At 41.3% G+C, this 27,216-nt stretch overlaps 2 protein-coding genes across 4 annotated transcripts in view; both read right to left on the reverse strand.

Moving 5' to 3' along the window:
- Positions 1-6,145: 6,145 nt before the first annotated feature.
- LOC126213208 (uncharacterized) overlaps positions 6,146-27,216 on the reverse strand; it is a 572,957-nt gene continuing 551,886 nt past the window's right edge. The window contains exon 7 of one of the 3 annotated variants that reach the window (XM_049940843.1): positions 6,146-8,343. In XM_049940843.1, coding sequence (XP_049796800.1) covers positions 6,842-8,343 — 1,502 coding nt within the window. In that variant the 3' untranslated portion in view covers positions 6,146-6,841. The remainder of the gene's footprint in view (positions 8,344-27,216) is intronic. The other 2 variants (XM_049940841.1, XM_049940842.1) reach the window with 2 other exon arrangements.
- The window catches only part of LOC126213212 (uncharacterized), a 35,433-nt gene continuing 19,828 nt past the window's right edge, over positions 11,612-27,216 (reverse strand). The window contains exons 4-5 of the mRNA XM_049940850.1: positions 18,502-18,629; positions 11,612-11,796 (exon numbers count right to left, since the gene is read on the reverse strand). Coding sequence (XP_049796807.1) covers positions 11,758-11,796; positions 18,502-18,629 — 167 coding nt within the window. The 3' untranslated portion in view covers positions 11,612-11,757. The remainder of the gene's footprint in view (positions 11,797-18,501; positions 18,630-27,216) is intronic.

Raw genomic sequence — 27,216 nt, forward strand, 5'->3', positions numbered from 1 at the left:
ACGGTCGGTTACCAATCCCCAATTTATAAAACGTTACAGATTTTTCTTTACTACATTTTTTCTTACGTTGTCAACGCGTTACCCACGAAATTAATTTAGAACTAATCTGAATTTTTCTCCATTCCCATGAGATTTTAAGATCGCTAACTAAATGTTTTTCCAGCACCTTAGGAGTCTACTGATCTTCACTTCAAACAACAAAAAAGGTAAAAAAGATTAAGTAAGTGATTTTTGTATGCGGATGAAATATTTAAATTAATTGTACTTTTCATTTATTAGCTTTCGTCCTGACAAATCAATTATTGATTACACATTCCAAAAAAATAACTAACTTATTAATTATATATATTATTATCGGATGTTATTCAATCTGTATATTGAGCAAGCAGTAAAGGAAAAAAAAATTCGGAGTAGGTATAAAAATCCATGGAGAAGAAATAAAAAGTTTGAGGTTCGCCGATGACATTGTAATTGCGTTAGAGGTAGCAAAAGACTTGCATGGAAGTGAAACATGGACGCTAAATAGTTTGGACAAGAAGAGACTAAATGCTTTCGAAATATGGTGCTGCAGAAGAATGCTGAAGATTAGATGGGTAGATCATATAACTAATGAGGAGGTATTGAATATGATTGGGGAGGAGAGAAGTTTGTGGCACAACTTGATTAGAAGAAGGGATCGGTTGGTAGGACATGTTCTGAGGCATCAAGGGATCAGCAATTTAGTATTGGAGGGCAGCGTGGAGGGTAAAAATCGTAGGGGGAGACCAAGAGATGAACACACTAAGCAGATTCAGAAGGATATAGGTTGCAGTAGGTACTGGGAGATGAAGAGGTTTGCACAGGATAGAGTAGCATGGAGGGCTGCATCAAACCAGTCTCAGGACTGAAGACCACAACATTATTATTATACCGGCAACGAAGGCTCAACGGTACCGACCGGCCGCCGTGTCATCCTCAACCCACAGGAGTCACTGGTTGCAGGTCAGAGTGGCATGTGGTCAGCACACCGCTCTCCCGGCCGTATGTCGGTTTACGAGACCGGAGACGCTGCTTCTGAGTCAAGTAGCTCCTCAGTTTGCCTCACAAGGGTGAGTGGGTGCCGCTTGCCAACAGCGCTCGGCAGACCGGATGGTCACCCATCCAAGTGCTAGCCCAGCCCGACAGCGCTTAACTTCGGTGACCTGACGGGAACCGTTGGTCCTAGAGTACCAGACAGTTGGGAACAAAGAAGTGCAGGTGATCCACGTTTTCGGGACGGACCGTTGACAACCGCAGTAAATCGTGGGCCTGTAACACTGTCGCCGGTCAGCCGTACAGTTACGGTGAGCTCGCCGTGTTTAACGCCTGCAGGAGCCTCAGTGTGCGGCAGGTCGGATACCGCGTTGCCCCAGGCGGACAGGAAGGCGTTGGACGGCAGCCCCGCAGCCTCGCTCGGAGAGCAGAATGCGGGGGAGGCGCGTGTGCAGCCACGACTCTGCAGCACCTGCGCCAGGTGTAGAGGTCAGCCAGGAGCGCCTCGCTGGAGCGCTATTAGGGCCCTGCGTCATCACCTCCGCGTTATGCGGGTCATCAGACAATCCATCTTATTTTACAGTCGCCGCAATAGGAAACTGTGGTACCGGCATCTGCGACGTCGGCGAGAATGCGCGATTAATACACTACTGGCCATTAAAATTGCTTCACCACGATGATGACGTTCTACAGACGCGAAATTTAACCGACAAAAAGACGATGCTGCGATTTGCAAATGATTAGCTTCTCAAAGCATTCACACAAGGTTGAAGCCGGTGGCGACACCTACAACGTGCTGACATGAAAGTTTCCAACCGATTTCTCATACACAAACAGCAGTTGACCGGCGTTGCCTGGTGAAATGTTCTTGTCATGCCTCGCTTAAGTAAGACAAAATGCGTACCATCACGTTTCCGACTTTGATAAATGTCGGATTGTAGCCTATCGCGATTGCGGTTTATCGTATCGCGACATTGCTGCTCATGTTGGTCGAGATCAAATGACTGTTAGCAGAATATGCAATCGGAGGGTTCAGGAGAGTAATATGGAACGCCGTGCTGGATCCCAACGGCCTCGTATCACTAGCAGTCGAGATGACAGGCATCTTATCCGCATGGCTGTAACGGATCGTGCAGCCACGTCTCGATCCCTGAGTCAACAGATGGGGACGTTTTGCAAGACAACAACCATCTGCACGAACAGTTCGACGACGTTTGCAATAGCATCGACTATCAGCTTGCTGTGGTTACCCTTGATGCTGCATCACAGACAGGAGCGCCTGCGATGGTGTACTCGACGACGAACCTGGGTGCACGAATGACAAAACGTCATTTTGCGGATGAATCCAGGTTCTGTTTACAGCATGGTGATGGTCGAATCCGTGTTTGGCGACATCGCGGTGAACGCACATTGGAAGCGTGTATTTGTCATCGCCATACTGGCGTATCACCCGGCGTGATGGTATGGGGTGCCATTGGTTACACGTCTCGGTCAGCTCTTGTTCGCATTGACGGCACTTTGAACAGTGGACGTTACAATTCAGATGTGTTGCTACCCGTGGCTCTACCCTTCATTCGATCCCAGCGAAACCCTACATTTCAGCAGGATAATGCACGAGCGCATGTTCCAGGTCCTGCACGGGCCTTCCTGGATACAGAAAATGTTCGACTGCTGCATTGGCCAGCACATTCTCCAGATCTTTCACCAATTGAAAACGTCTTTTCAATGGTGGCCGAGCAACTAGCTTGTCACAATACGCCAGTCTTTACTCTTGACGAACTGAGGTATCGTGTTGAAGCTGCATGGGCAGCTGTACCTGTACACGCCATCCGAGCTCTGTTTGACTCAATGCCCAGGCGTATCAAGGCCGTTATTACGGCCAGAGGTGGTTGTTCAGGGTACTGATTTCTCAGGATCTATGCACCCACATTGCGTGAAAATGTAATCACATGTCAGTTCTAGTATAATATATTGGTCCAATGAATACCCGTTTATCACTGCATTTCTTCTTGGTGTAGTAATTTTAATTGCCAGTAGTGTAGTTTAGTTTCTCTATGCACGAAGGAAGATTAGACATGTGGTACGAGAGAGTAAGTATGGAACAATTTTTCGCCAATAAAAACATTTCGCAGTGTGATAAATCAGTAATTGGACTTTTTTCTGGGTATTTTCACTCTGAGAATTAAGCCCCCATGCAGTATCTTTAATGCGACTTGTTATTATTCCTGTGTGCAAGTTTTGCGATCTTGGTTGGCCACTTTGCATTTTTAGTATAAGCATGTTTCACTGTGGACCTTTATGTGGGCAGTTCAGTTTTATTAAGCTTTAAGATCTCTTTGTTCTTTATGAGGTTGTGGTATGACGCGGCTGTGTAACTTTGGTTGCAAGTGTGTAGTGTTATTAGTCTCTTGAGACATGGTTAAACAAGAACGATTGTTTCTGATTGATTATTTACGGTGCCTACTATCAATGATTTTGGTTGCGGACGCAAAATAATATGATTCTTATTCGTGTTTATGTAATTCAATCAAAGTGAAGATTTTTTTATATTCTCGAGTTCACACCACATATAACTCTTACTGCACGTTTTTGTGCCCGGAAAACTTTAGCTTGGCTTGATGAATTACCCCAAAAAATAATCCCATATGACATTATGGAATGAAAGTAAGCATAATATGCCAGTTTTTTCATTTTTATATCCCCTACGTCTGACAAAATTCGCATTGCAAACAGAGATTTGTTAAAACGCTTCAGCAGTTCTGTGGTGTGCTCCTCCCAGTTGAATTTATTATCTAGCTGTAATCCCAAGAATTTGACAATGTCCACTTCTTCTATCTTCTTGTCATCGTATGTTGGACATATACTCGTGGGACACCCCTTACAAGTTCTGAACTGCACGTATAAGTACGTGGTGTCACGTAACATTCCGCCATTGCGGACGGTATTTGCTTCGTGATACAGTACCCGTGTTAAAATGGACCGTTTACCAATTGCCGAAAAGGTCGATATCGTGTCGATGTATGGCTATTGTGATCAAAATGGCCAACGGGCGTGTGCTATGTATGCTGCTCGGTATCCTGGACGACATCATCCAAGTGTCCGGACCGTTCGCCGGATAGTTACGTTATTTAAGGAAACAGGAAGTGTTCAGCCACATGTGAAACGTCAACCACGACCTTCAACAAATTATGATGCCCAAGTAGGTGTTTTAACTGCTGTCGTGGCTAATCCGCACATCAGTAGCAGAAAAATTGCGTGAGAATCGGGAATCTTAAAAACATCGGTGTTGAGAGTGCTACATCAACATCGACTGCACCCGCACCATATTTCTACGCACCAGGAATTGCATGGCGACGACTTTGAACGTCGTGTACAGTTCTGCCACCGGGCACAAGATAAATTACGGGACGATAACAGATTTTTTGCACGTGTTGCATTTACCGACGAAGCGTCATTCACCAGCAGCGGTAACGTAAACCGGTATAATATGCACTATTGGACAACGGGAAATCCACGATGGCTGCGACAAGTGGAACATTAGCGACCTTGGCGGGTTAATCTGTGGGGCGGCATTATGGGAGGAAGGATAATTGGCCCCCATTTTATCGATTGCAATCTAAATGGTGCAGTGTATGCTGATTTCCTACGTAATGTTCTACCGATGTTACTACAAGATGTTTCACTGCGTCACAGAATGGCGATGTACTTCCAGCATGATGGATGTCCGGCACTTAGCTCGCGTGTGGTTGAAGCGGCACTGAATAGCATATTTCATGACAGGTGGATCGGTCGTCGGAGCACCATACCGTGGCGCGCACGTTCACCAGATCTGACGTCCCCGGATTTCTTTCTGTGGGGGAAGTTGAAGGATATTTGCTATCGTGATCCACTGACAACGCCTGACAACATGCGTCAGCGCATTGTCAATGGATGTGCGAACATTACGGACGTCGAATTACTCGCTGTTGAGAGGAATGTCACACGTATTGCCAAATGCACTGAGGTTGACGGACATCATTTTGAGCATTTATTGCATTAATGTGGTATTTACAGGTAATCACGCTGTAACAGCATGCGTTCTCAGAAATGATAAGTTCACAAAGGTACATGTATCACATTGGAACAACCGAAATGTTCAAACCTACCTACGTTCTGTATTTTAATTTAAAAAACCTACCTGTTACCAACTGTTCATCTAAAATTGTGAGCCATATGTCTGTGACTATTACAGCGCCATCTATCACAAAGCGAAAAAAGTGGTCCAACTAAAACATTCATATTTCTTTATGTACTTCACGAATATGTAATAAAAAAATGGGGGTTCTTGTCTTAAAAAACGTAGTTGATATCCGTTTGACCTATGGCAGCGCCATCTAGCGGGCCAACCATAGCGCCAACTGGTTTCACCCTTCAAGCTAGACAGGTTTCAAATGGTTCAAATGGCTCTGAGCACTATGGGACTTAACTTCCATGGTCATCAGTCCCCTAGAACTTAGAACTACTTAAACCTAACTAACCTAAGGACATCACACAACACCCAGCCATCACGAGGCAGAGAAAACCCTGACCCCGCCGGGAATCGAACCCGGGAACCCGGGCGTGGGAAGCGAGAACGCTACCGCACGACCACGAGATGCGGGCAGACAGGTTTCGTTGTACAAATAACATTTTAAACAACATTCTTTCTTGTTTAAGACTACCACACAGGGTACACATTAATTTCTGATGACTTCTGCAGTACCTTCATGTATCTCTCGCTCAACAAGTCACCAATCCGTCTCTCAAACTCCAGACTCCAATCCCATGCAACACAGCTTCTTTTAATGGTTTGCCTTCATATCAAAACGCATTTTACACTTAATTATCAGTGTCCTTTACTATAACATCTTCTGCCAATTTCTCGATTAGAACCTCCAATCAGCCCAACTAATGCTTTTAGACGCTTATCGACACACTACTTCCATTCAAGAGTCTCAATGTCTCTTTTCCTCTGATTTCACATTGACATTAATTTTCCTTGGCATAGTTCTTGAAATACAAATCATATACATGCACAGCTTTTACACTTATAAAATTTGCATGTTTCTCATAAGATAAGTGATGTTCATAATTAATTGGATATGCGCATAAATATACTGTCAATGAAAAATTCCGTCTCAAACTGGAGTGTAATGCTGTTCAATATCATATGAGGTGAAAGTCATGAAAAACTGCCAAAAAGAGGTAATTCCGAGGAGCAATCGAAGATCGAATCTCAGGCTGTTCCATTTGCAGTGGGGCAAGAGACAAGCCATGACTCTGCAATTAATAATGTACTAAATGATTACATAGTTCGAAAAAATTAGGTAAATACTCAGGTCTGTTAACAGCTTAATATGAATCAGGGGAAGGGACTAAGATACCGGTACATCCACTGTAAGTGTACATTAGGTTGCCTTCACTTTATATAACAGTAGTTACAATAATTTACAGTAAACAGGAAGTTCTTGTATCGTTTTCGTCTTTGACAGACGTTAGATATAAAATGTCTTTATTTAAATTCTATAGTTTCGCCATATAACTGGTTAGAAGAAGCAGAGCAAGAATTTTCCTCTTAATTTAATACAGAATCAATTTCAGTCAGTAAGTACTTAATCCCAGTGCATTAAAATACGCAGAGGAACTCTGGCATGCACAAATAAGGATTAAATAAATCACATAAAGAACAAATTAGTAATCTGAGGCACTGGTAGTACCATATCGGTCACAGTTAATGTTGCCGTATCGGCTAGATTCTACCTTTATACTCTCTACAATGAAGACAGTCCTTTGAGGAGAGCTCTCACGGCGATTACAACGATGATTCTGCAGCCAGGGGCTCTTCATTCCTCCTTTTTGCCAGATTTCTCTCAGCTGAAGAACACAACTCCTGCCCTAAACTGACGATTTCTGGATTCCAACATGCTAGTACTCTGTACTTGAGAACAGGGAGCGCTGTTTCGTTACAAATGAAAAGCACAAACAGCAGTGGTCCTTGCATCATTGTGGCAATATGTACGAAGTACACAATCTGTGCTATGTCTTGTACCTGGTGGAAAGCAATTCTAATGATTATACCAATCCCACTTAAGAAAACGGTCTTAACTGACAGGTAAATGAGTTGTTTCTTCGAGCCGAATTTTGTGTTACTGGAAATACTGAGTTTACGCATGGATTTTTTGGTACGCAGGTGCATGTATCCAATCAATCCGAGACAAACCAAATTGAAAATTATCGACAGTGAAATCCCCGTGAGGTATACTATCCGGCTGTGTAAAAGAAAATATTTGCTGGTACTTTCCATAACTATACTTGCTGTGCACACTATAGTCCAGGTTATTAGCACACACAGCACCTGACGACAGAATACCTTTCTCGCTTCAGCAGGTAGCAGGTCGTTAGGTAGCCTGAGATGGCGAATGCATGCGTACATTTGGTAGCAGAACGAGTTTAGCCAGATACAGCTGAGAAGTGTGAGGGCGCTATCGATTAGTACCATCGTAGATAAGTCGGGGACACCTGCCACACGATACACGATCTCAGAACACAGGATCTGGACTATACCCGTGATCTGAAAGGACAAGAATATCATACCGGGCAAATTACGTAACTGGGGAAGGTACACATACACTCCAGCAGTCAAAATGCGGAAAATGATGTTCAGTCCTATAAATGACATTTCTAGAGGTTTTAAGCCGTCGATTTTAAAATCTTTGTATTTCAAAGTGGCACTGTTTAAAGTGTCTTTGTAACGCAGCGTTCTCTCCGTTGGTTTTCCGTACCATTTGTAGTTCGTGTCAGCCCACGTTGCATTGTCCGTCGTCGTGTACGATCCATTTGTGTAAAATTTGACGACACACAACTCTGGCGGCGTAGAGGAAGAAAAATCGCGACACTTCAGCAACAGAATAGCTCTGGAGACAGAGCAGATGGCGTATGTGGCGTTCGACTGTTGGCAGGACTGATCGTCAGGGCTGTCGAAATAGCAGCGAGCGTCGTGCACGGACTGTACCACGCTGAATGGGACGTCCTGGCAAATGCCCAGTGAGTTGACAGCCATCCAGGCTAAGAGGCACAGGTTGACGTTCGCCCTCTGCGTGTAGGCCAAGTAGCTGGTGATGGGTATGTGGGGCGACCTCTGCACCATGTCGTCCCACAGCTGCTCGCGGCACTGCTGGCGCTGCTGGATGGTTTCCGGTGGCAGGTCTTCCAGTGGACACGTGGGGTGGTCCAGGGCGTCTGCCAACAGCTGCATGCAGCCGGTGTCCACGGAGAGCGTGGCGCTGCTTTTGTCCTCCAGCCGCCACTCCTCATCTGCAAAACAGTTGCAGCAAGCAGGTGGTACTCATGGACTTACCGTAGCTCAACTCAGACTCTCCTTCAGGCAATAAGATTGTGTCCTTGTTTAATTAAACAATCGATGGGCTGTAGTTAAAATAGGTCACAGCCAACAAATATGCAGGGTATTTACCTTAGATGATTTAAGGTCTAATGTCAACATAAATTTGGGAATTCAGGATGACAGACATCAGATATTCATTGAATGACTAGCACGCAAATTAACTTCATCCATAGGGTATACAGGAAGTCTCCCTGTCCCTCCTGACCTTGCAAAGTAGCGGAAATTATCAAGTTTTATTGATATCCCTGCTTTGAAGCTGAAACAATGATTGCTGTCAGTACTGTATTGTTTCGAGTCAGTGTTACATTCTTTGAGCTGTGAATACAAGGCAAAAGAAAAGCAATTTTGATTACCAGGCACAGATAAGACCTAAGAAACCTAACGATCGTTAGTAACACACATGTTAATTTGACAAACCAAGTAAGATACCTCTAAACAATATTAGACAAAAAACTATTACTGAAATCACACAGTCAGACAAAAAGCGCAAAACTTATGAGACTGATATATAAGATATTTCACCAATAACAAGTACTCAAGTGAATGTCCTACAGGGTTAGGACTGTCCTAGTTATACTATACGGGTGCACGATGTTGGGTTCCACAGCTAAGACCAACGCCAGAGCCCTTCAGATTCATCAAAGTAGATGTTTCAGATTAATTTTAAAAACTCTCAGGTCGGTGCCAATGACAAATTTCCATCAAGAACTTGAAATGGATACATTCCAGGACTTAATAAAAAAAGCATACACGACAAATTTTTTAAGAAGTAGAAGTATTAAGACCAGCTACACGCCACCTAGACTGCACTGACACAATCACCCCTGAAATATGGCACAGTATAAAAGTTCAGAGATCGGTCTCAGAGGACCCACACTAAGTACGAGGAAGCAAATACTGCATATGTAAAAGTTGAACACAAAAGTAAAAAATATTGAAACAAATAGTTTTTGCATTGATCAGGACCTAGAAGCATGTGCTTTTAAGTTATTAGTGCAGAATACTTCTCTGCAGATCTCATCTAGGAAACTTTCTGCTACTTATGAGATATCTAGAGGCATTATTGAGCTACCCATCAGACAAGAAGAAACAGTGGTTTGTGGAGATTTAAATGTAGATTTCTTAAAAGATTTGCACATAGGAAGGAGCTAGAGTTATTATTTAGATGATTTAATCCAGTATCAATTTTTAAACTGATGTGCACCAATATAATGGGACACTGATTCGCATTATTTTTATAGACAGTTTTCAGGCAGGAACAATTAATATGTAATGATGCAAAATAGTTAATGGAAATAATATGGCGCCTTACAACATTGAGGCAGATTCATATAAAGCTTTGAGGCAGTTCTTTAAGAGGAAGTTAAAAGGGGGTATGGTATGAGATATATATAGAAAAAAAATGCTAATGTGAGATTCAGTCTATTCCATAGGAAATTTGAGTCAATATATTAAAGTTACTCTCCTAAAAAGTATCGAGAAGATCCATTAAAAAACAAGTAAACCATGAATAACCAGCAGTATTAAAAACTCATGTAATAGGTGCTAAACTTAGGTTTGCTGAGGTTGTTTGGTAATAGTTAATTGCTATGGAGGAGAGAATAGTGTGGAGTAGGAATACTTTCCAATACTTTTTTTAGTTTATAGGAAATGTGGTGTTAGTTTCATACAAGTACACCAATCCCAGAGTTTCTTGGCCTCTACAAGGTTACAGATGTCTCGCTATAGTGCCATGTGAGACTGTCTCTGACTCTGCTGAGGAGGAAGGATTGGCAGAGCTGAGGGCATTTCGGTAAGAGGAGTGTGAGTAAGCTTGGCTAAAGGTCTGGTGATTGGATGCATTTCAAAGTGGTTATGGATGGAGATGCAGTTGGTCATCCAAGTGTTGTGGGAGGAGTATTGTTGAGATGTTTGGTCATCACTTTCAGTTGGATTGAGGATAGGTGCAGCGATGCACCCAAAGAGGTTGGGTTAGGCAAGTATGATATGCATGATTGTGTTACTTCTAGATTGTGTGTGTTGACATAAGGTAATCTGCTAATCTTGCAGGCTGCCAATTAACTGACTCCATCACACAACTTTGGCAGGAGAGCATCTATTGATTTTCAGGTCTATGGTAGTAATATACATGAAAATTATGTGATTAATGTGAATGAAGAAGTCACAGGGTCAGATACAGATTAATGTTAGATTCTTCAGATTACTATTAAGGGTGAGGTGCTACAATGGGGATACATGACATGCATCCAATGGCAACCCCTCCTCAGGGATTGTGGTGGGGATTATGTGTCATTTGTAGAGTGATGGATGACAGTTGGATTATGCACTATGATTGTAAGAATGTTTCATTAATGCATGGATGTCATGTTGAAAGAAGACGTGGCTGAAGAGGATTTTATTGGAGCTAAGAGAACAGACATTATGGACAGGATGTTATGCTGCTGGCATACCATGATGGGTTAGCTGATGATGCACGTTTAGGTACAGGATTGTGTCTTGGAGTAGGGAGAAACAAAGGAGGAGTGGTTTTGGAAGTAAGTGACTTACACATTAATATGGAAGAGGAATAGGTCTGTTATCGTTAGCTGGTGGACACTATATGTAGGTTTAAGCGACTGGATGTTGCAGAAAACAGTGTTTTTAAAACATGTGTCTTTGATAGTGGGGATGGGACACAAGGAGTTGTTGAGATGAGAAGAAGGTAAGATTGATTTAGTGGATGATATCCTCGCTTTGCATGTATGGAGTTATATGGGATCATGGATGACTGTAGATGATGCAAGTGAATAATCATTGTACATTTCCACACAATTTATGGGGGTGGATTTGTTTGTAATGGAGATAGGTTGGACGGTTTCTATAATTTCGGGTCCGACAGTCATTACACTGGATGAATTTTTACATCTATATTCTTGTAGCTAGGATTTAGATGGTTCTACACAGTGGCCACGACAGATTATCAACACTTGGTTAATGATACGATCGCATATTCTAGGCATGGATTTGGTAAAAATATGTTGTGTGACGAAGGATCTCACGAAAGATCTAAAGCTGAACATGTCGATAGCATTTTGAAGATCACTTCTCAAATTAGTAAGTTCTCAACAGCAACGAGTGTACAAACATGGAGTGGGTGCGTCCCAGTGCTGAACCTACCTACAATGCTGATATGAGCTGGAATACGCCGGCTGTAGTACACTCCTTGCTTGAACCAGTGCTCACGATAGAAGGAGTAAACTGCGTCAGCTAGACCAAACATCTGTGATGCTTTTGGCTGTTGCTCCTCACACTGTGCACTAAAGTCGTCGAGAAATGAGAGGTAAAATTCATGGTGGAACAGCAGCCCATGATTTAGCAGTGGTTTCCTGTAACAAACAAGCTCAAAGCTTAAAAGCAAATAAAGAAAGCTAATAAAATCAGCATACCAAATCATGAAATGTATATGCATTGATGTAAAATTATCCAGAATGTGACTTAGACATTAACACGGAAAGCGAATGGGTCTGTTATTGTGTGCATAAATGAAACTTCCTGCCGTGTGGAAATAGTATACTTGACTGGGACAGAGACTAGAGCAACATGGTATCACTCCAGGAGCACACATAAAGTAAGCATTCCAGCTAATGGATCAACTTCGGATTATGAAAGCCCAGCGTGCAGCAGAGGAAATGACTAAAGAAGCAAGAGGCACGAAAAGAAACAAGCTTTTAGGTTTGCAGCATGATGAAGAACAGGATCCAGATAACGCTTATGGGCCTGGCGTTTCTAGGAGCTGGCAGGCCTCCAGGTGTGACTTAATATCAAAGGAGACGTTTCAACCTTAATTTCTTGAAAATGACTTTTTTTTCTAAATATTTAACCCATTATCACAAGAACTGTTACAGATAAGTACGTCTAATTGTAAACTATGTTACCTCTTAGTATACTGCTGCTGCTGAACCACCAAAACATTTCTACCTATGATGGTTTTTTTACACACAGAAACAAACGTGGACTTAAAGAAATGAACACGTCATAAGTAACTAATGATTTGTCCATATAGTATGATTCTGGCCCTGTAATCAGCAAAGGAGTGAAACTATACTTCCCAAATATTTCAGATCTCTATCTGTCAAAGGTTCTTAGATAATGGGTCATCAGTATTGCAAATCAAATTTAACACTGTAGGTACAGAATGTACGTACTGCCCTTAAAAGTGTGGCGTGTTATTATGAATTGGGGCATGTGTCGTTAAATAAATGGGTGCTGTTTTATTTTGAATTATGGCTGTTATCTAAAAGTTAATGGGACGCATTATACCAAGAATCCTGGCTAGATAAAAGCGGGGGGGGGGGGGGGGGGAGGAGGTTGTAACACCAAAATCGATATTCACTGGACTCTGAAATACGAAAATGCAACACTAACAGAAAAATTTTCGGAGCCTGTTATACAATAAGAGCCATGGATACGTATGCCACCACTTTGTTAATTTGTCACAGGAAACCGACACTGCCACCGCCTTCATCTCAAATTATTAGTTGACTGCTTTATAACCACATGAAACAGTTATGTGTTTTATTATTCAATGATAAGTCGGGGTTGTGCAGAATTTGTTTTCAGCAACCATAATTTTTCCTTAATCGTTTACCTAGACAGGTTTCTACCCCATGTGCTATGACATTTCCGAATATCCGATTTTAATGAACTGAAAAGTAATTGTTTTCATTCCTTACAATTAATAAACTTTGTAGAGTAGTAAATTTCATAACTATTCTGTAGGCCTTATGTTTGAAGTAAGTATAGTTAAATTGCAAAGTGATGATGTAAAGTGTTTTTCATAAATGATGTTCTTATAGAAATCCCAGTACTGTATTAAAGTTACATGAATAAAACTGGGATCCTTCACAATAATTGACTAGCTAATTAAATCAAAACGCCAGCACCAGGTTTAATTACTGTGCAGGTTCGTATATAAGAGTGTTTACCTTTTCATCCATACAGTTAAAAGTATTTCTCATATTGTGGATTAACTGAAACGTTTAGCTTTGGTCTGAGTCAGTTTATAGAATAGTTTCTGGGTCCCCACGCCAGTTTTTGTGGAAGTTTTGTTGTATACATTGCAATAAAAGTGCTAAAGAAGTGCAGCTGTGATTCTTATAAGTGATGACTGGGTGTTGTGTGGTGTCCTTAGGTTAGTTAGGTTTAAGTAGTTCTAAGTTCTAGGGGACTGATGACCATAGATGTTAAGTCCCATAGTGCTCAGAGCCATTTGAACCATTTTTGATTCTTATAACTTGTGTGTTCTATAATAACTGATTCACTACTATGGCACAAGCTGTGACAGATCTACATATCACATGTTTCATTGCAGCTGTATAGTACAACGAATTGAATGCTCCTTGATGATACAAACAGCAATTAGAATAGAGAATCCAATTATATGAATACAATTCCATTGACAGTATTTTCCAATAATGAAACGGACATGGGATCCTCATTTCAAAGTTAGTAGTGCTCCACTGTTAATAAACTTTTACTTGTAATCATCATTAGCTTTCTGCTTTAACATTAAGGCAGTATGTATTAATGAGAGTCAGTTGTAGCGAAATATCTGGCGACTGTTCTCTTTACATAACTGCGATTTACTTACAATTAACAGAACCTTGGTTCGAATTCCGTTTGTTCTGTTATTGCCTTTTTTCAATAGTAAACTTCTCAAGCAATGAAACTCAATCTTATACCTTATCCACTAAGCACAGTCACTATGATTTCCCAATCCATTCAGAGGAGTAATATTATGGGAATTTGTTAATTTGGTAAGAACCAGTAGTGTCGTACTTCGCTCTTCTCGTGACAGGGTTATAACACTGTCAGGTAAAGTGCTACGTGATATTTTATTAAGAGATGATTGTTATACGATGGAGACTTACTTTGGCCACGTTAATATTTCAAGAGAAAGGATTGTTCAGATCTCTATTTTTTTATACTGATGTACTACGTGCGCGATGGTGGACGAAACCTTCATTAAATTCTCCTGTTAAGCGCAACAAAATTGATACATTCTTTTGAATCATGTAACTGATAATGCTAAGGCTTCGCTGCGATCATCAAGTGATGATTCACATTACAAGAAATTGTAATTTAACATATGCAGTCTTATATTTCTTCCTGAGAATCAGTTCTGAGCACTTTTTATTGCCTCAGAGATGATCTGATGGCGAGAATAAGGAAAGGTGGCAAGTGCATAGAGAGAGATCAAACAGAAGATTACGGCAGAAAAAAGTGGGCACTTATTACAATCATACATTGAACACTTCACAAAACCGTCCAAACAGTGCACAAAGTGAATCATGAATTAAAATCGGTTGTGAAATGATAATTAAATGGACACCCTAGCTGCAAACGGGCGTTGATGTATTTCATTGGGGACATGTTGAAAATGTGTGCCCCGACCGGGACTCGAACCCGGGATCTCCTGCTTACATGGCAGACGCTGCATCCATCTGAGCCACCGTGGGCACAGAGGATAGTGCGTCTGCAGGGACTCATGCCTTGCACGCTCCCCGTGAGATCCACATTCCCAACATGTCCACACCACTACATTCGTAGTGCGCCAAATAGATGTTTGCCCATCATAATTATCATTTCATTTCTAGCAAAGCTGCATGGTCATCAACGGTAACTGTTCTTTCGGGAACAGATACTACCGTCATATATAGTTAAAATATGGCTTCCCGGCCATTGACCTTCATGTGCGAACGCACACGCTATGCCCGAACTCGTACGGGACTTGGTAGATTAAACTGCCACGAGTAATGAGTATGATGGGCAAACATCTATTAGGCGCACTACGAATGTAGTGGTGTGGACATGTTGGGAATGTGGATCTCACAGGGAGCGTGCAAGGGATAAGTCCCTGCAGACGCACTATCCTCTGTGCCCACGGTGGCTCAGATGGATAGAGCGTCTGCCATATAAGCAGGAGATCTCGGGTTCGAGTACCGGTCGAGGAACACATTTTCAACATGTCCCCAATGAAATACATCAACGCCTGTTTGCAGCTAGGGTGTCCATTTAATTATCATTTCATTTCTAGCAAAGCTGCATGGTCTTCCACGGTAACTGTTCTTTCGGGAACAGATACTACCGTCATATATAGTTAAAATCGGTTCCAAAACATACATGTCTGTTGTAAAAAAAGTTCTTTAGTCTATTATCATCATCATCATCACTTCACTAGAAGGCTGGGGAGCAGACTTAAGGAGACTCCAACTAGTGAATGGTTCTGCATCATGTTTCGTTCAATCATTCACACAAGGGAAGCTACAGGAGTTTCAGCACAGGACTACAGTATTATGCCTGTGGAAGGGAGGGGGAGGGAGGGGGGCTTCAGAGACTGAAAGTTGAATTCAAACCGCCACCAAAAAGTTACCTTAAATTCGACAAATCCTGACTCACGAAAATTTCTTCATGCGTGCAGTGGTTTGTTTTACTCGAAGTTATTCATCGTATTAAATAAGCAGTTACAATTAGTAGAATGAAGGGCAAGTACAGGACACAAAAGAAAAGTGTAAAACTGCAGTAAATTCAACATAAAACAGGTGCAAATGTTACAAGAAAGTCGCTGAAGGTGACTAATTTACTGAATACCCAAGATCTTTAATGACTTTACCTGTTTTGAACAAAAGCATAGGTGTAAATCACTTATGGATCAGGGGAAATCACTCTGAGATCAAAAAATCAATTACTCCGCGGGTTTAACACTTTGCAGAATAAAATGCATTAGGTATCTAGCTATATAACGGTCATGTTGAAGACATAGTCACCCCAAGACCAGAAACAAAGTGCAATTACAAGTTCACAAATCACGCCCCGATCTTACGAAATTTAAGCCAAAACACTTCCTAACTTGTAATTAAAATAAACAAAGTTATTCCGGGAATGAATGTAGCATTTAAGCTTCACAAAAAGCGTCCGAGATTATCTTAGCCTACGTTCCAAGAAACAGTGGTACTTACACGCGAGCGACAGCAGCAAGAGTGTTGGTACTGTCGGACAGCGGTGGTTCACTGGAGCGTCCAGTGGTGTTCCCGTATGGTGGGAGAGCTTCCCGTTTCCCGAATGTAGCCAATCGCACACAAGGAACAGTCGGAAAAGCTGAACGGGCGGCACGTTACACTACTGAATGGACCCAAGGAAGGTTCGTACAACGTCCGACATGCAATACGTCTCTCTGAAAGAGGCTGCTGACTTCGAAAAAGGGAACTCGCTCCAGCGCATTATTTTGCCAAGCGCTTAGCCACTGCTCAACCAGACAGCAGCAAGACATCGACTGCGTTGTACAATAATGAAGGAGGTATTTTAAATATTTAGATGGTGTAAATTCTCTGTATGCCTGGCACATTGCAAATGAAGTAGTGTCAACAGTTGAAGAACAACTGCAATACTGAAGAACTTTACTTAAGTAAGTAAACCAGAAAATTTTAAGGAGAACGATTTTAAGTTCAAACTCACCCAGGTGTTGACACTGGCATCTTTGTCGCCTTAAAGGCATTCCTGACTAACGTCAGTTCACCCAGTCGAATCTCAAAGGTAACTAACGGTCACAGCCGTTACAGTGTGTATTCAAAGCAAACCTGATTTGGATCTTCAGCGCCGCGCTGATAGCGCCTGACGCGAAATATGAATAGACATCAGCTTTCAGACGTAGAAACAGGTCTACCAACTTTCGTTTATGCCGCGCAACTCCTTCTTGGTGTTGCGATTTGTTTCCGTCAATGTACGTCCCAATGGCTAAAACGAAATAAACTTTCACCAATGAGTTCAAGAAATATTTGTACGTTCGCTGGCTCATACCTGACTATGTACCTCCCAGGTCTCTTCTGGTCTTCTTCCACCTTATAGTTCGCTATCTGCTCGCTGATGGACTGCACGTCCTGTACCCAACCCCTCAGCCTCGTGTGCAGCATGTCTGCCAGCCGTTCCATGTTCTTAATCCATCCGTGGAGTCGCTGATTATTCGGGTGTGTATCCTGAGACACGAAGAAAACAGTTAAAATAGCTTTCATCATTTCATAAAGAGCAGCCAGTTCGGATGTTGGCTGAAAATGACTTACAAGTTCGTGGAGCCTTCCATGGGTAATGCTGGAATTCAAAATAGTGTTGGCCCACGTTTAGCCTTGATGACAGCTTCCACTCTCGCAGGCATACGTTCACTCAGGTTCTGGAAGGTTTCTAGGGAATGGCAGCCCGTTCTTCACAGAGCGCTGCACTGAGGTGAGGTGTCGATGCAGGTGTTCTATAAGATTCAGGTCTATCTACTTTATCAATCCAGCAGCCATGTGGTGCCGGGCGTTAGATTTTCGTCACCTGACTTTTTGCTAGTCTTATTTCCACGCCTGCTTCTCCAGTCATCACCTGGCAAGTATTTATTTATTTTGCAATATCTGCTCACTATCCTCCCATATGATCCCATCGACTGCATATGCTATAGTTTTCATATTATCTACCGTCGACCCTTGGCGAATTTCCTTACTGTGTCTCATATGGCAGCATCAGTATCAGTGCACAAGGAGGTATTCTTGCGGTCCATTATTTGAGTACTGTAGCTAGGCTGGTTGCTTAATCCCTGACTGCCTCCTTCCACCTACTCGTTAGAAGTAACACATTCCAATTAAGCAGATTCGCAGTTGGCGAGATAAAATACGCGACTGGAGAATGTAGACCCATTTCCACTAGATATGTAACCAAGAGACTTGGGATTGCAAAGTAGCACCTACAAGGAATTTCCAAGCTCTGTTGGGACAGTTCTGGGGAAATACGAAAAAGCTATGCCGACGACCTATCCTGATCAGTTCAGAGGTTGCCCTCTGAGTAATAAGCCCATGTGGATCACAAGCGTAAGGGTGGGTCAGAGCTCTTGCAGAGAGGTAACATTACAGTCGGACAGACAATGACCAGGACAGTGTAAGGCATATAAATCAGGAAGTGGACTCCAAGAAGTGACCACTTATGCGAGGCTGCGTGTGCCATTCTCTCGCAGCTCGTACATAAGACACAGCTAAAAAAGGACATAAAAAAACATCACTTACCAGGTGTTCGAATGCGAGGGGAACGAAGAGTCGAGAGATGTGCTTCACACCAAGTGAGAACAGCTGCGCCTTCTCTCGCCAGTAGTTGGAGGCGTGTTCTTGGTAAACCTTCATCTCGGTCAGCAACTCTGGGCAAGGAGAGAGACGAAATAGTAGAGAACAGTCACATGCATCAGGTTTCTGTAGAAGCACAGCTTTCACTTTGTGACTACACCAGCTTACAATTTGTATGGAAATGATATTCACGTTTTGAAACTAGATCAGCACTCAACTTCTGAAGTGGTAAGAGTTGCAGCAGGGATACCTTGACCCAAAGTTACCAGACTCGTACAGCAGGGATAGAGCAGATAAGGCATGAAGAGGTCGTGTTGGTGAACATTTAAGTGAGGACCGATGTGTCTGCAGCTACATGCCTACCAGACAGCAAACAGTCGTGGCCCAGCACCAGCATCACCCACTGCAGCCAGCTTAGATGGCAGCAAGCCCATCAACCAAGCAACACAAGGCTCACATGTTACTGAATATCCCAGACAGCAACCAAACGGCCTGAATTGTTGTCGGCAGAATATTCGGCAGTCGCCACGACAGGTGTCAGGTTCGCCAACGGCAGCGTGTGCACATCTACGACCACAGTTCTTTTACTGCGCCCACTATTTCACCTCCACGTGTCACGTGCCCACATGTAGGTCGTCCGCTGCGACCTTATTTACGGCGCTGCGCAGCCTCGGATTGGCAGTCCACACCGACCTGTCTACGGATCGCTGACAAGTCGTCTGGGCTTTACGCTGACCACTACTGCGGCTCATCAGTCAGAGACTCTCCTGGGACCTCTAGCGGCCTGATCTCAGACGTTACCCTGTCTGCCGACCTCGGATCTTCGTCTACGATGCTACGTTGACCCGGCAGCAGTCTTCACCATTCCACACCGAGGCCTGGCACCTATCACAGCAGACCACCAGGAATTTCGTATTCTAATGCGTCGTAGTGTTCTAGTAACCAGATACAGTTAGTGCTCCTCGTGAGACAGTACCCAGTGGTTGTGATTCAGCCCTACGTGCCTTACCAGGCCTCAGGAATTCCATACAGTGGTTTGATTGACAGCTATTTTTGTGTTTTTGTAACTAGACTCCAAACAAGGAGAAGAGTGGCTTTTGTGTTTTCATCAATGATTCTTTTACTCACACTCTACCTAGGTGTCAATTCTTCCACAGCGAACCTATATTGAGTCATCCTGACAACGAACATGATTTTAATAGTATCGTTCCAGCCCTAAGAGTTCTTCATACATTGCCTAGAAGTAGAGGTAAGTTGAAGAAATTGAAATACACAGACACCTCAAATATCACCGTCACAACCTTATCGACAATCAGACAGATTTAATACATAACATAAGGTCATGGCGTCAGTTGCTTATTCTTCTAAACTCTTTTCACAGTAATGTTCTACATAACCTCAATTTTCGTAACTTTAGCGGAAAACTCTCTCTTTTTATGGAAGTTACCTGAATCCTTCAGCAAAGGTAAATCTGTTATGTTCACAACATCTCTCTCTGCCTTCTTCCAACTCATCAAGTCCCCCTATCTTCTCAACCACTTTGCCCCCTTTCCCCTGAGCTTCCCTCCCTCCATGAAATACCAGTTCGAGAACATGGACCAGAGTTGCATATCACAATATTTTGATGTGTGGTTCTGATAGCAGTTGGTAACTAAGCTACATAAGTAAATTCTACATTTATGGACAATACTTTGTTTTTCTGAAGAATAATAGACTGTATGTATTCAACTGGGACCAGAAACAAACTATACATCAGAACTGTTTTAAATTTTAATGCCGATGGTGTCATCTTGGTGACGAATTTGTCAGCTGTAATAAAATGTCATATATTTAGTTTGTTTTTGTGCCAATATCAGTAACAGCCATGAGGATGTATAATTTGTCTATTTGACGTAGAGTTACTGACATGCATGAGATACAGCAACTTGTACAGAATAATGAGTAGCTCAGTTTTTTTATGTGAGTGGGTCTTATAACGGTTTCAATGTGTTGTATTGTTAAATATGAAAACGAGAGAGAATCATGTATACACACACTCACACACACACACACACACACACACACACATTTTTATATTTACTATATTTAGAATGATTATATTGTAACATCAGTAACATATTTCACTACTTCATTATAGGTGTTATACAACTAATGTTACAAGTGCAAATCAAATATGCCTTCTTCAATAAATATTGTACAGACCATGGAATTGTATTACTGTGTTTATACATATGCCTTACATATTTACAGTACCTTATATATATATATTACATGAAGCTACACATAATGATCTGTAATTAATGTGAAGTATCACACCACAAACTTTTATCTCAATTTTTTGTTTAGTTGTTCTGCTGGAAAAGCTCAAGTACAAGCATTTTCTGTATCACAACTTCCCATTTGCTATCCTGACAAACTGAGTCAGCACCCCTCTGTAATAAGTGAGATGTTGAGCTCAGAAAGAGGTAAGTTGGGGGTAAGTTTTCTAGAAAAGGAAAAAAGAAGCAAAAATCATAATGTGAAGGTGTTATGTGGAATGTTGGATGTTTTATAATCACTATTATTATTTATCTGCATAAGATTTTTTTTTACCAAACCCCTTCTCTGTTCCATCTAGGTAATCTTTCAATGTATAAAATGTATTCCATAACAGGTACTTTTTAGTTACCTTTTTAAAAAGTGTATTTTTGCAATTTCTTTTATCTATTTTGGTAATTTATTGTACAGTTTTATTCCTGGTAGAAAATGCTGTTTTGAGTTTTATGTTTATTTTTCTTGGCAAATGTAATATGACTCCAGCTCTTGTTCTATGGTCATATACAGAACTGTTTGTGCAGTTATTACCAATGTTATCTTTGATGTGTGCAACTGAATGGTAAATGTATTCACATGGAGCAGTTAAAATCCCCAGTGTTTTGAACAGATCTTTGCAATAAGCTCGACTACCATTTTTGGTTATGATTCTTATGGCTCTTTTCTGGAGTATGAAAATTGTGTTTATATTTTGTGCATTTGTTCCTCAAAGAAGAATACCATAGCTAAGAACTGAGTGTACATATGAATAGCATGTAACGAAAAGACACTGCATGTTACATACTGATGATGGGATTCTAAGGGCATAACACACTGATGACATTTTGTTTGCAAGTACCTTTGTGTGTTCACACCACTTCAACTGAGAATCAATATTCATTCCTAGAAATTTTGCATTTGTTATGCAGTCTATAGAGGTGCCATCTACATTTAATTTAACATTGTCATTCTCCCTCTTCAAAATTCATGGTATTAGTTTTCTTTATGTTCAATGTCACTTAATTGCTTATTGACCAATCATAAACTTCCTTGTGAGCTTCATTTGCTTTCTCTGCAAGTTCCCTTGTTTTCTCAGTGACTATAATTTGGCTGTCATCAGCGAAGATAATTTCTTCACCATGAGTAACGCTACTGAGAAAGTCATTGATGTACATCAGGAATAGTATTGCTCCTAATATGCTACCTTGCGGAACCCCTATATTAATGTATTTTGGTTTTGATAAGTGTTTTACTAAATGTTTAGATCTATTTGAAGTATGTGTTATCTCTACTCTTTGTACCCTACCTGCTTGGTATGATCGAAACCAGTCATTAGATACCCTCTTATTCCTAATGTTTCTAATTTATTTAATAGAATCTTGTGGTCAACTGTATCAAAGGCCTTAGAAAGATCCAAACATATGCCTGTGACACATTCATCTTTGTCAAGAACATCAAGTACAACTTTTGTGAATTCTGCTCTGGCTGACTCTGTAATTTTGCCACTTTGGGAACCAAACTGTGATTCACTTAAAAGATTGTATCTGTTCAAGTAATTCATTAATCTGTCTTTCATAATTGTTTCTATTATTTTTGAGAATGGTGACAGCAGGGAAATGGGCCAGTAATTTTCTTTGTCTTCTCTGTTACCTTTCATAAGCAAAGGTACAACTGCTCTGGAAATGTCCCTGATTTGAAGGATTCATTTATTACATTTGTTAAGGGGCCTTTGTATAATCTCTATGCATTGTTTCAGTACACACATTGGTACTTCATCTAAGCCTACTGACTTTTATTTTTTAATTTTTGAACAGTTTTATTGACTTCATTCTCTGTGGTTGGAAGTAACATCATTGTATTTAGTGCAACATTATTTACAGGTGTTATATTTGTTTTGGGGAATTTTTGCTGTAACTTCTCTGCAATATTTGGAAAATGCTCATGTACATAGTTTGCAAAGTGTTGTGGATCATTTATTACCTTATCTCCATCCCTTAGCAGTAAGTTATTATGCATTTATTTGCCTCTCCCCATTTCCTTTTCTATAACATCCCAGACTGCTTTGCTTTTATTCTCTGCATTATATAGTATTTTGTCATTAAATGATTTTTTGCAGCAGTCAGCACCTTCCTATAAATCTTTTTGTATCTATGATAGAAATTTAAGCATTCTGAATCATTGCGACTCTGTTTCATTGAACTGAGGTATTTAAGTGTTTGGTAGGAGTTCTTAATACCTTCTGTTATCCATCTGTTGTTGCGAGGTGTTGATACAGACATGCATACTTTTGGATATGCCTTTTCAGAGTTTATTTTCATTTCTGATAGATGCCGTTTGTAGGCTTTAAGTTTAGGGAATGATTCGATGCGTGATTTTATTGTTGTTATTTGACAGAGATGGTCTGATAGTCCGAGATCTTTAAAGCTACATCACATTTTTCCCTGTCCTAATTTGTGGCCTCATGGTCAATTACTGATGCAGTCATTGTAGTAACTCTTGTTACACTATTTACCAATAGGGACATGGCAAAACTTTGAAGGATATTTATGAGGGTGCTACTGGATTCATTTATGATATTAGTGTTAATGTTAATGTCCCTGCACAGAATTATGTTGAGCTTTGTACTTGAGACTTTATCTAGAACTTCTGTTAATTTATTGAAAAAAGTGTTCACACTACCACTGATAGATCTATGCACACCTAAATTGATTAATTTTTTGTTGATGTCAAGCCCTGTTAATTCAATAGCTGGTATTTGAAAGTGTTTGTCTTCATTTGCTGTACTGAGGTCATGTGATGATTTGAACTGTGTTCCTTTTCTGATATAAATGCATGATCCTCCACCCCTTGAAGTAGCTCTGCATGAGAGATTGCTCTTTCATATGATGATAAGACTACATGTTGGATTTCTGTCTCACCAGTGTCCAGTAACACAAATTATTGTGCAGTTCAAAGACTGGAGCTCAACTTCTAATAGTTGTATTTTATTTTTTATTGATTGCATGTTTTGATGGAGGATTGTTAAGTCTGTGAAATGCCCCATGTTACTCTTTCCAATTGTTTGTTTTTCTTTGTGAGATCTGGTATGTGTGATATTTGGAGTGTTAAAATCTGTCTTGTGAGAGACTTTTTCAGTATTTTTTAAAGTGCTAGAGATATTCTTTAGGCAGGGGAACCTGTTGTATGGATTTGGCCTAAAAAAGACTTACTTTTCCTACCCATGGCAACAGGCATTTGGCTATGTGTGGTCCGAGTCCCACCCCCCCCCCCCCCTCCCCCATATACTTTCATTTTAAGACATCATCAGGTTGAATCTTTGTAGACAAAATGCGATACTAAGATATTGAGGAATTATGAGCTGCGTTTGGAGGCACAATAGGCAGTTCATTTGAAGAGGAATAGAATCTCTAAAAAGGGAAATCACAGAAATGGAACAGAAAAATGTAGGTACAAGGAAGGTAACTGTGAATAAAGCTTGAGTAACAGAAGATACACTTAAATTCATCGATAAAATATAGAAGTATACACATGCTCAGGAAAGGATTACCAAATAAATGCGAAGTGCAGGGATTTCAAAGTGAAAAGCGATCTCGAAAAATGTGAAAAATTGAAACAGAAATGGTCATCGGAAGGATAGAAAGCATGTATAGAAAAGCCAAAACAACTACGACGAAATTCAAAGCAAATTTGCAATATTAAGAGTGCTAGAGGAGTTCCACCATAGAAACGAAGAAAGAGAGCGGATAGGTGTAGAGTACAGTGAAAAGCTGTATGAGAAAGGGAACCATAAGGGACCCGGTATGAAAATCAACACAGAGCTTTGGACGACTTGCAACCAAATTCGGAAAAAGGCATTGGGAACATTCCTTCGAAATTTTGAAAATCATTGGAGGAAGTGAAAACCAAAATACTATTAAACCTGGTTTGCAGAATCCGTGGATCTAGAGGTACACCATCAGACTTTCGCAGAAACCAGTCGTATAATTCTGAAGACAGCAACTCATGCATCTAAGTTGCTAACAAGAATAACATACACAGAAGAAGGAGAAGAAAACGAAGAAAATGCTAGATGACGATCAGTTTTGTTTTACGAATAATATAATACTGAAAGGATGACGTGGATAAGATTGGCTGATGACATTACCATAAAAAATGAAACGCAGGGTCTGTTGAATTGAATGGTCTAAGGAGAATACATTATAAATCTGAAGGAAACCAAAGACAGGCGAAAGCTGCAGACATGAAATTAGCGATAAACTTAACATCTAAACTGGGGAGCACAAAAGAGATGAAGTAAACGAATTGTGCAACCTTGTAAGCAAAATAGCACATGATGGACGAATTAAGGAAGACATAAAAAGCAACCTAGAAAAGGTAAAGAGGGCATTTCCGGACAAAAAATGTCTACTAGTAACAAACATTGGCCTTATTTGTGTAAGATGTCTCTGAGAAAGTACAAATACATTTGGAGCACAGGATTTTATGAAGGTGAATCATAGAATGCGGGATATCCAGAAAATATGAGAATCTAAGCGTTTAAAAAATGGTTTTACAGAAGAATGTTGAAAATTTGGAAGACAGATAAGACAAAAAATGGAAACGATCTGCACAGGATTAGGGAAACAAAGGAGCATATGGACAACACTGACAATCAGAAGAGACAATAATTTGTTCTTGGTCTTGTATTCTTACTGTCCCCCCTTTGTTCCTGTGCATATTGTATATTACTCGTATTTACTTATAGCTTACTCCAATTTTTCTCAGAATTTAGGACAAATAGCACCATTTTACATTGTCGATCCGGTTTTCTCCGTCAACAAATCCTATAAATAGATCTTGCTTCTCTTAATTCTTGCCCACATTATCAACTCAAACGTCAGAACTGCCTCTCTGGTGCTTCCATCTTTCCAAAAGCCAAACGGCACGTCATATAGCACATTGTCAATTTTCTTTTCCGTTCTCTTTTTCATTATTCTTATCAGCAGCGTGGATGCGTGAGATGTTAAGGTGACGGTGCGATAATTCGAGCACTTACTTGAACTTTCTGCCTTCACGATAGTGCGCTTACTGTTTTAACTGAAGTTTGACAGTATATCTATAGTCTCAAAAATTCTATACACCAACTTAAGTTGTCGTTAATTATCACTTTCTCCAATGATATCCAAAATACAGAAGGCATCCTATCTGTCCTTCATCGAATGTCTTCCAGAGCCCTGTTTAACTCTTACTCTTATGCTGGAACCCGCATGTCTTCGTTTGCGATTCCCATTTCTTGTTCAATCAAGCCATCAAACAAGTCGTCCCTCTTGCAGAGGCCGTGAATGTACTCTTTCCAGCTATCCGTTCTCTACTGTATGTCCACACATCAAAAAAAGTTTTGGATCACCCCTGTTCCCAGAACTGCTGAAGATAGACATTGCCTGTGGATATTGTATCACAGACACAGTTCCTCTGACTGATCAGAGATATCACTAAATCTGCCCAAAGATGTGAACAACCATGCATGAGCAGCGCCTATTAGACGGAGGGGGTCCGACAGCCGATCAGTTCCAGTCCAGTTGTCTGTAGTTTATCCGTGCCTAGACGGTCAATACCGCGGTTCGAACGCTTCCGCATTGTTACTTTGTGCCAGGAGAGGCTCTCAAGAAGGGAAGTGCCCAGGCGTCTCGGAGTGAAGCAAAGCGATGTTGTTCGGATGTGGAGGAGATACAGAGAGACAGGAACTGTCGATGACATGCCTCAGTCAGGCCGCCTGAGGGCTACTACTGCAGTGGATGACCGCTACCTACGGATTATGGTTCGAAGGAACCCCGACAGCAACGCCACCATGTTGAATAATGCTTTTCGTGCAGCCACAGGACGTCGAGTTATGGACCAAACTGTGCCCAATAGGCTGTTCGGCAAAAACTGCTGGTAAAGTCCCGCAAGTTGTCTAGCAAAAACAGTTAGTGAAAGTGTAGTAGCAGGAAGAATAAATAAGCAGAAATAAACAAGTGAGCATGTAAAAGACCTGTTGATGATAATATATGAATTGGATTTGGCTGACGTTAAAACTGGTGTTCTGTTGGTTCGAGGGTCTGAAATACTGCAGTAGCTGGCCATGAGAGCATCACAGCGGGCCGCTGTGGCCGAACGGTTCTAGGCGCTTCAGTCCAGAACCGCGCTGCTGCTATGGTCCCTAGGTTAGCTAGGTTTGAGTAGTTCTAAGTTTCGGGGACTGATGACCTCAGATGGTAAGTCCCATAGTGCTTAGAGCCATTTGAACCATTTGGAGAGCCTCACAGACAATGTCTGGGACCAGCGTGACGAACGTAGTAGTCAACATCCCTGCAGTTCATCGGCTCTGTGGGGTCCAGTGAGTGACCTCCG

The sequence above is a fragment of the Schistocerca nitens genome, chromosome 11 (genome assembly GCF_023898315.1).
Source record: "Schistocerca nitens isolate TAMUIC-IGC-003100 chromosome 11, iqSchNite1.1, whole genome shotgun sequence".
In the NCBI taxonomy this organism is placed as follows: domain Eukaryota; kingdom Metazoa; phylum Arthropoda; class Insecta; order Orthoptera; family Acrididae; genus Schistocerca; species Schistocerca nitens.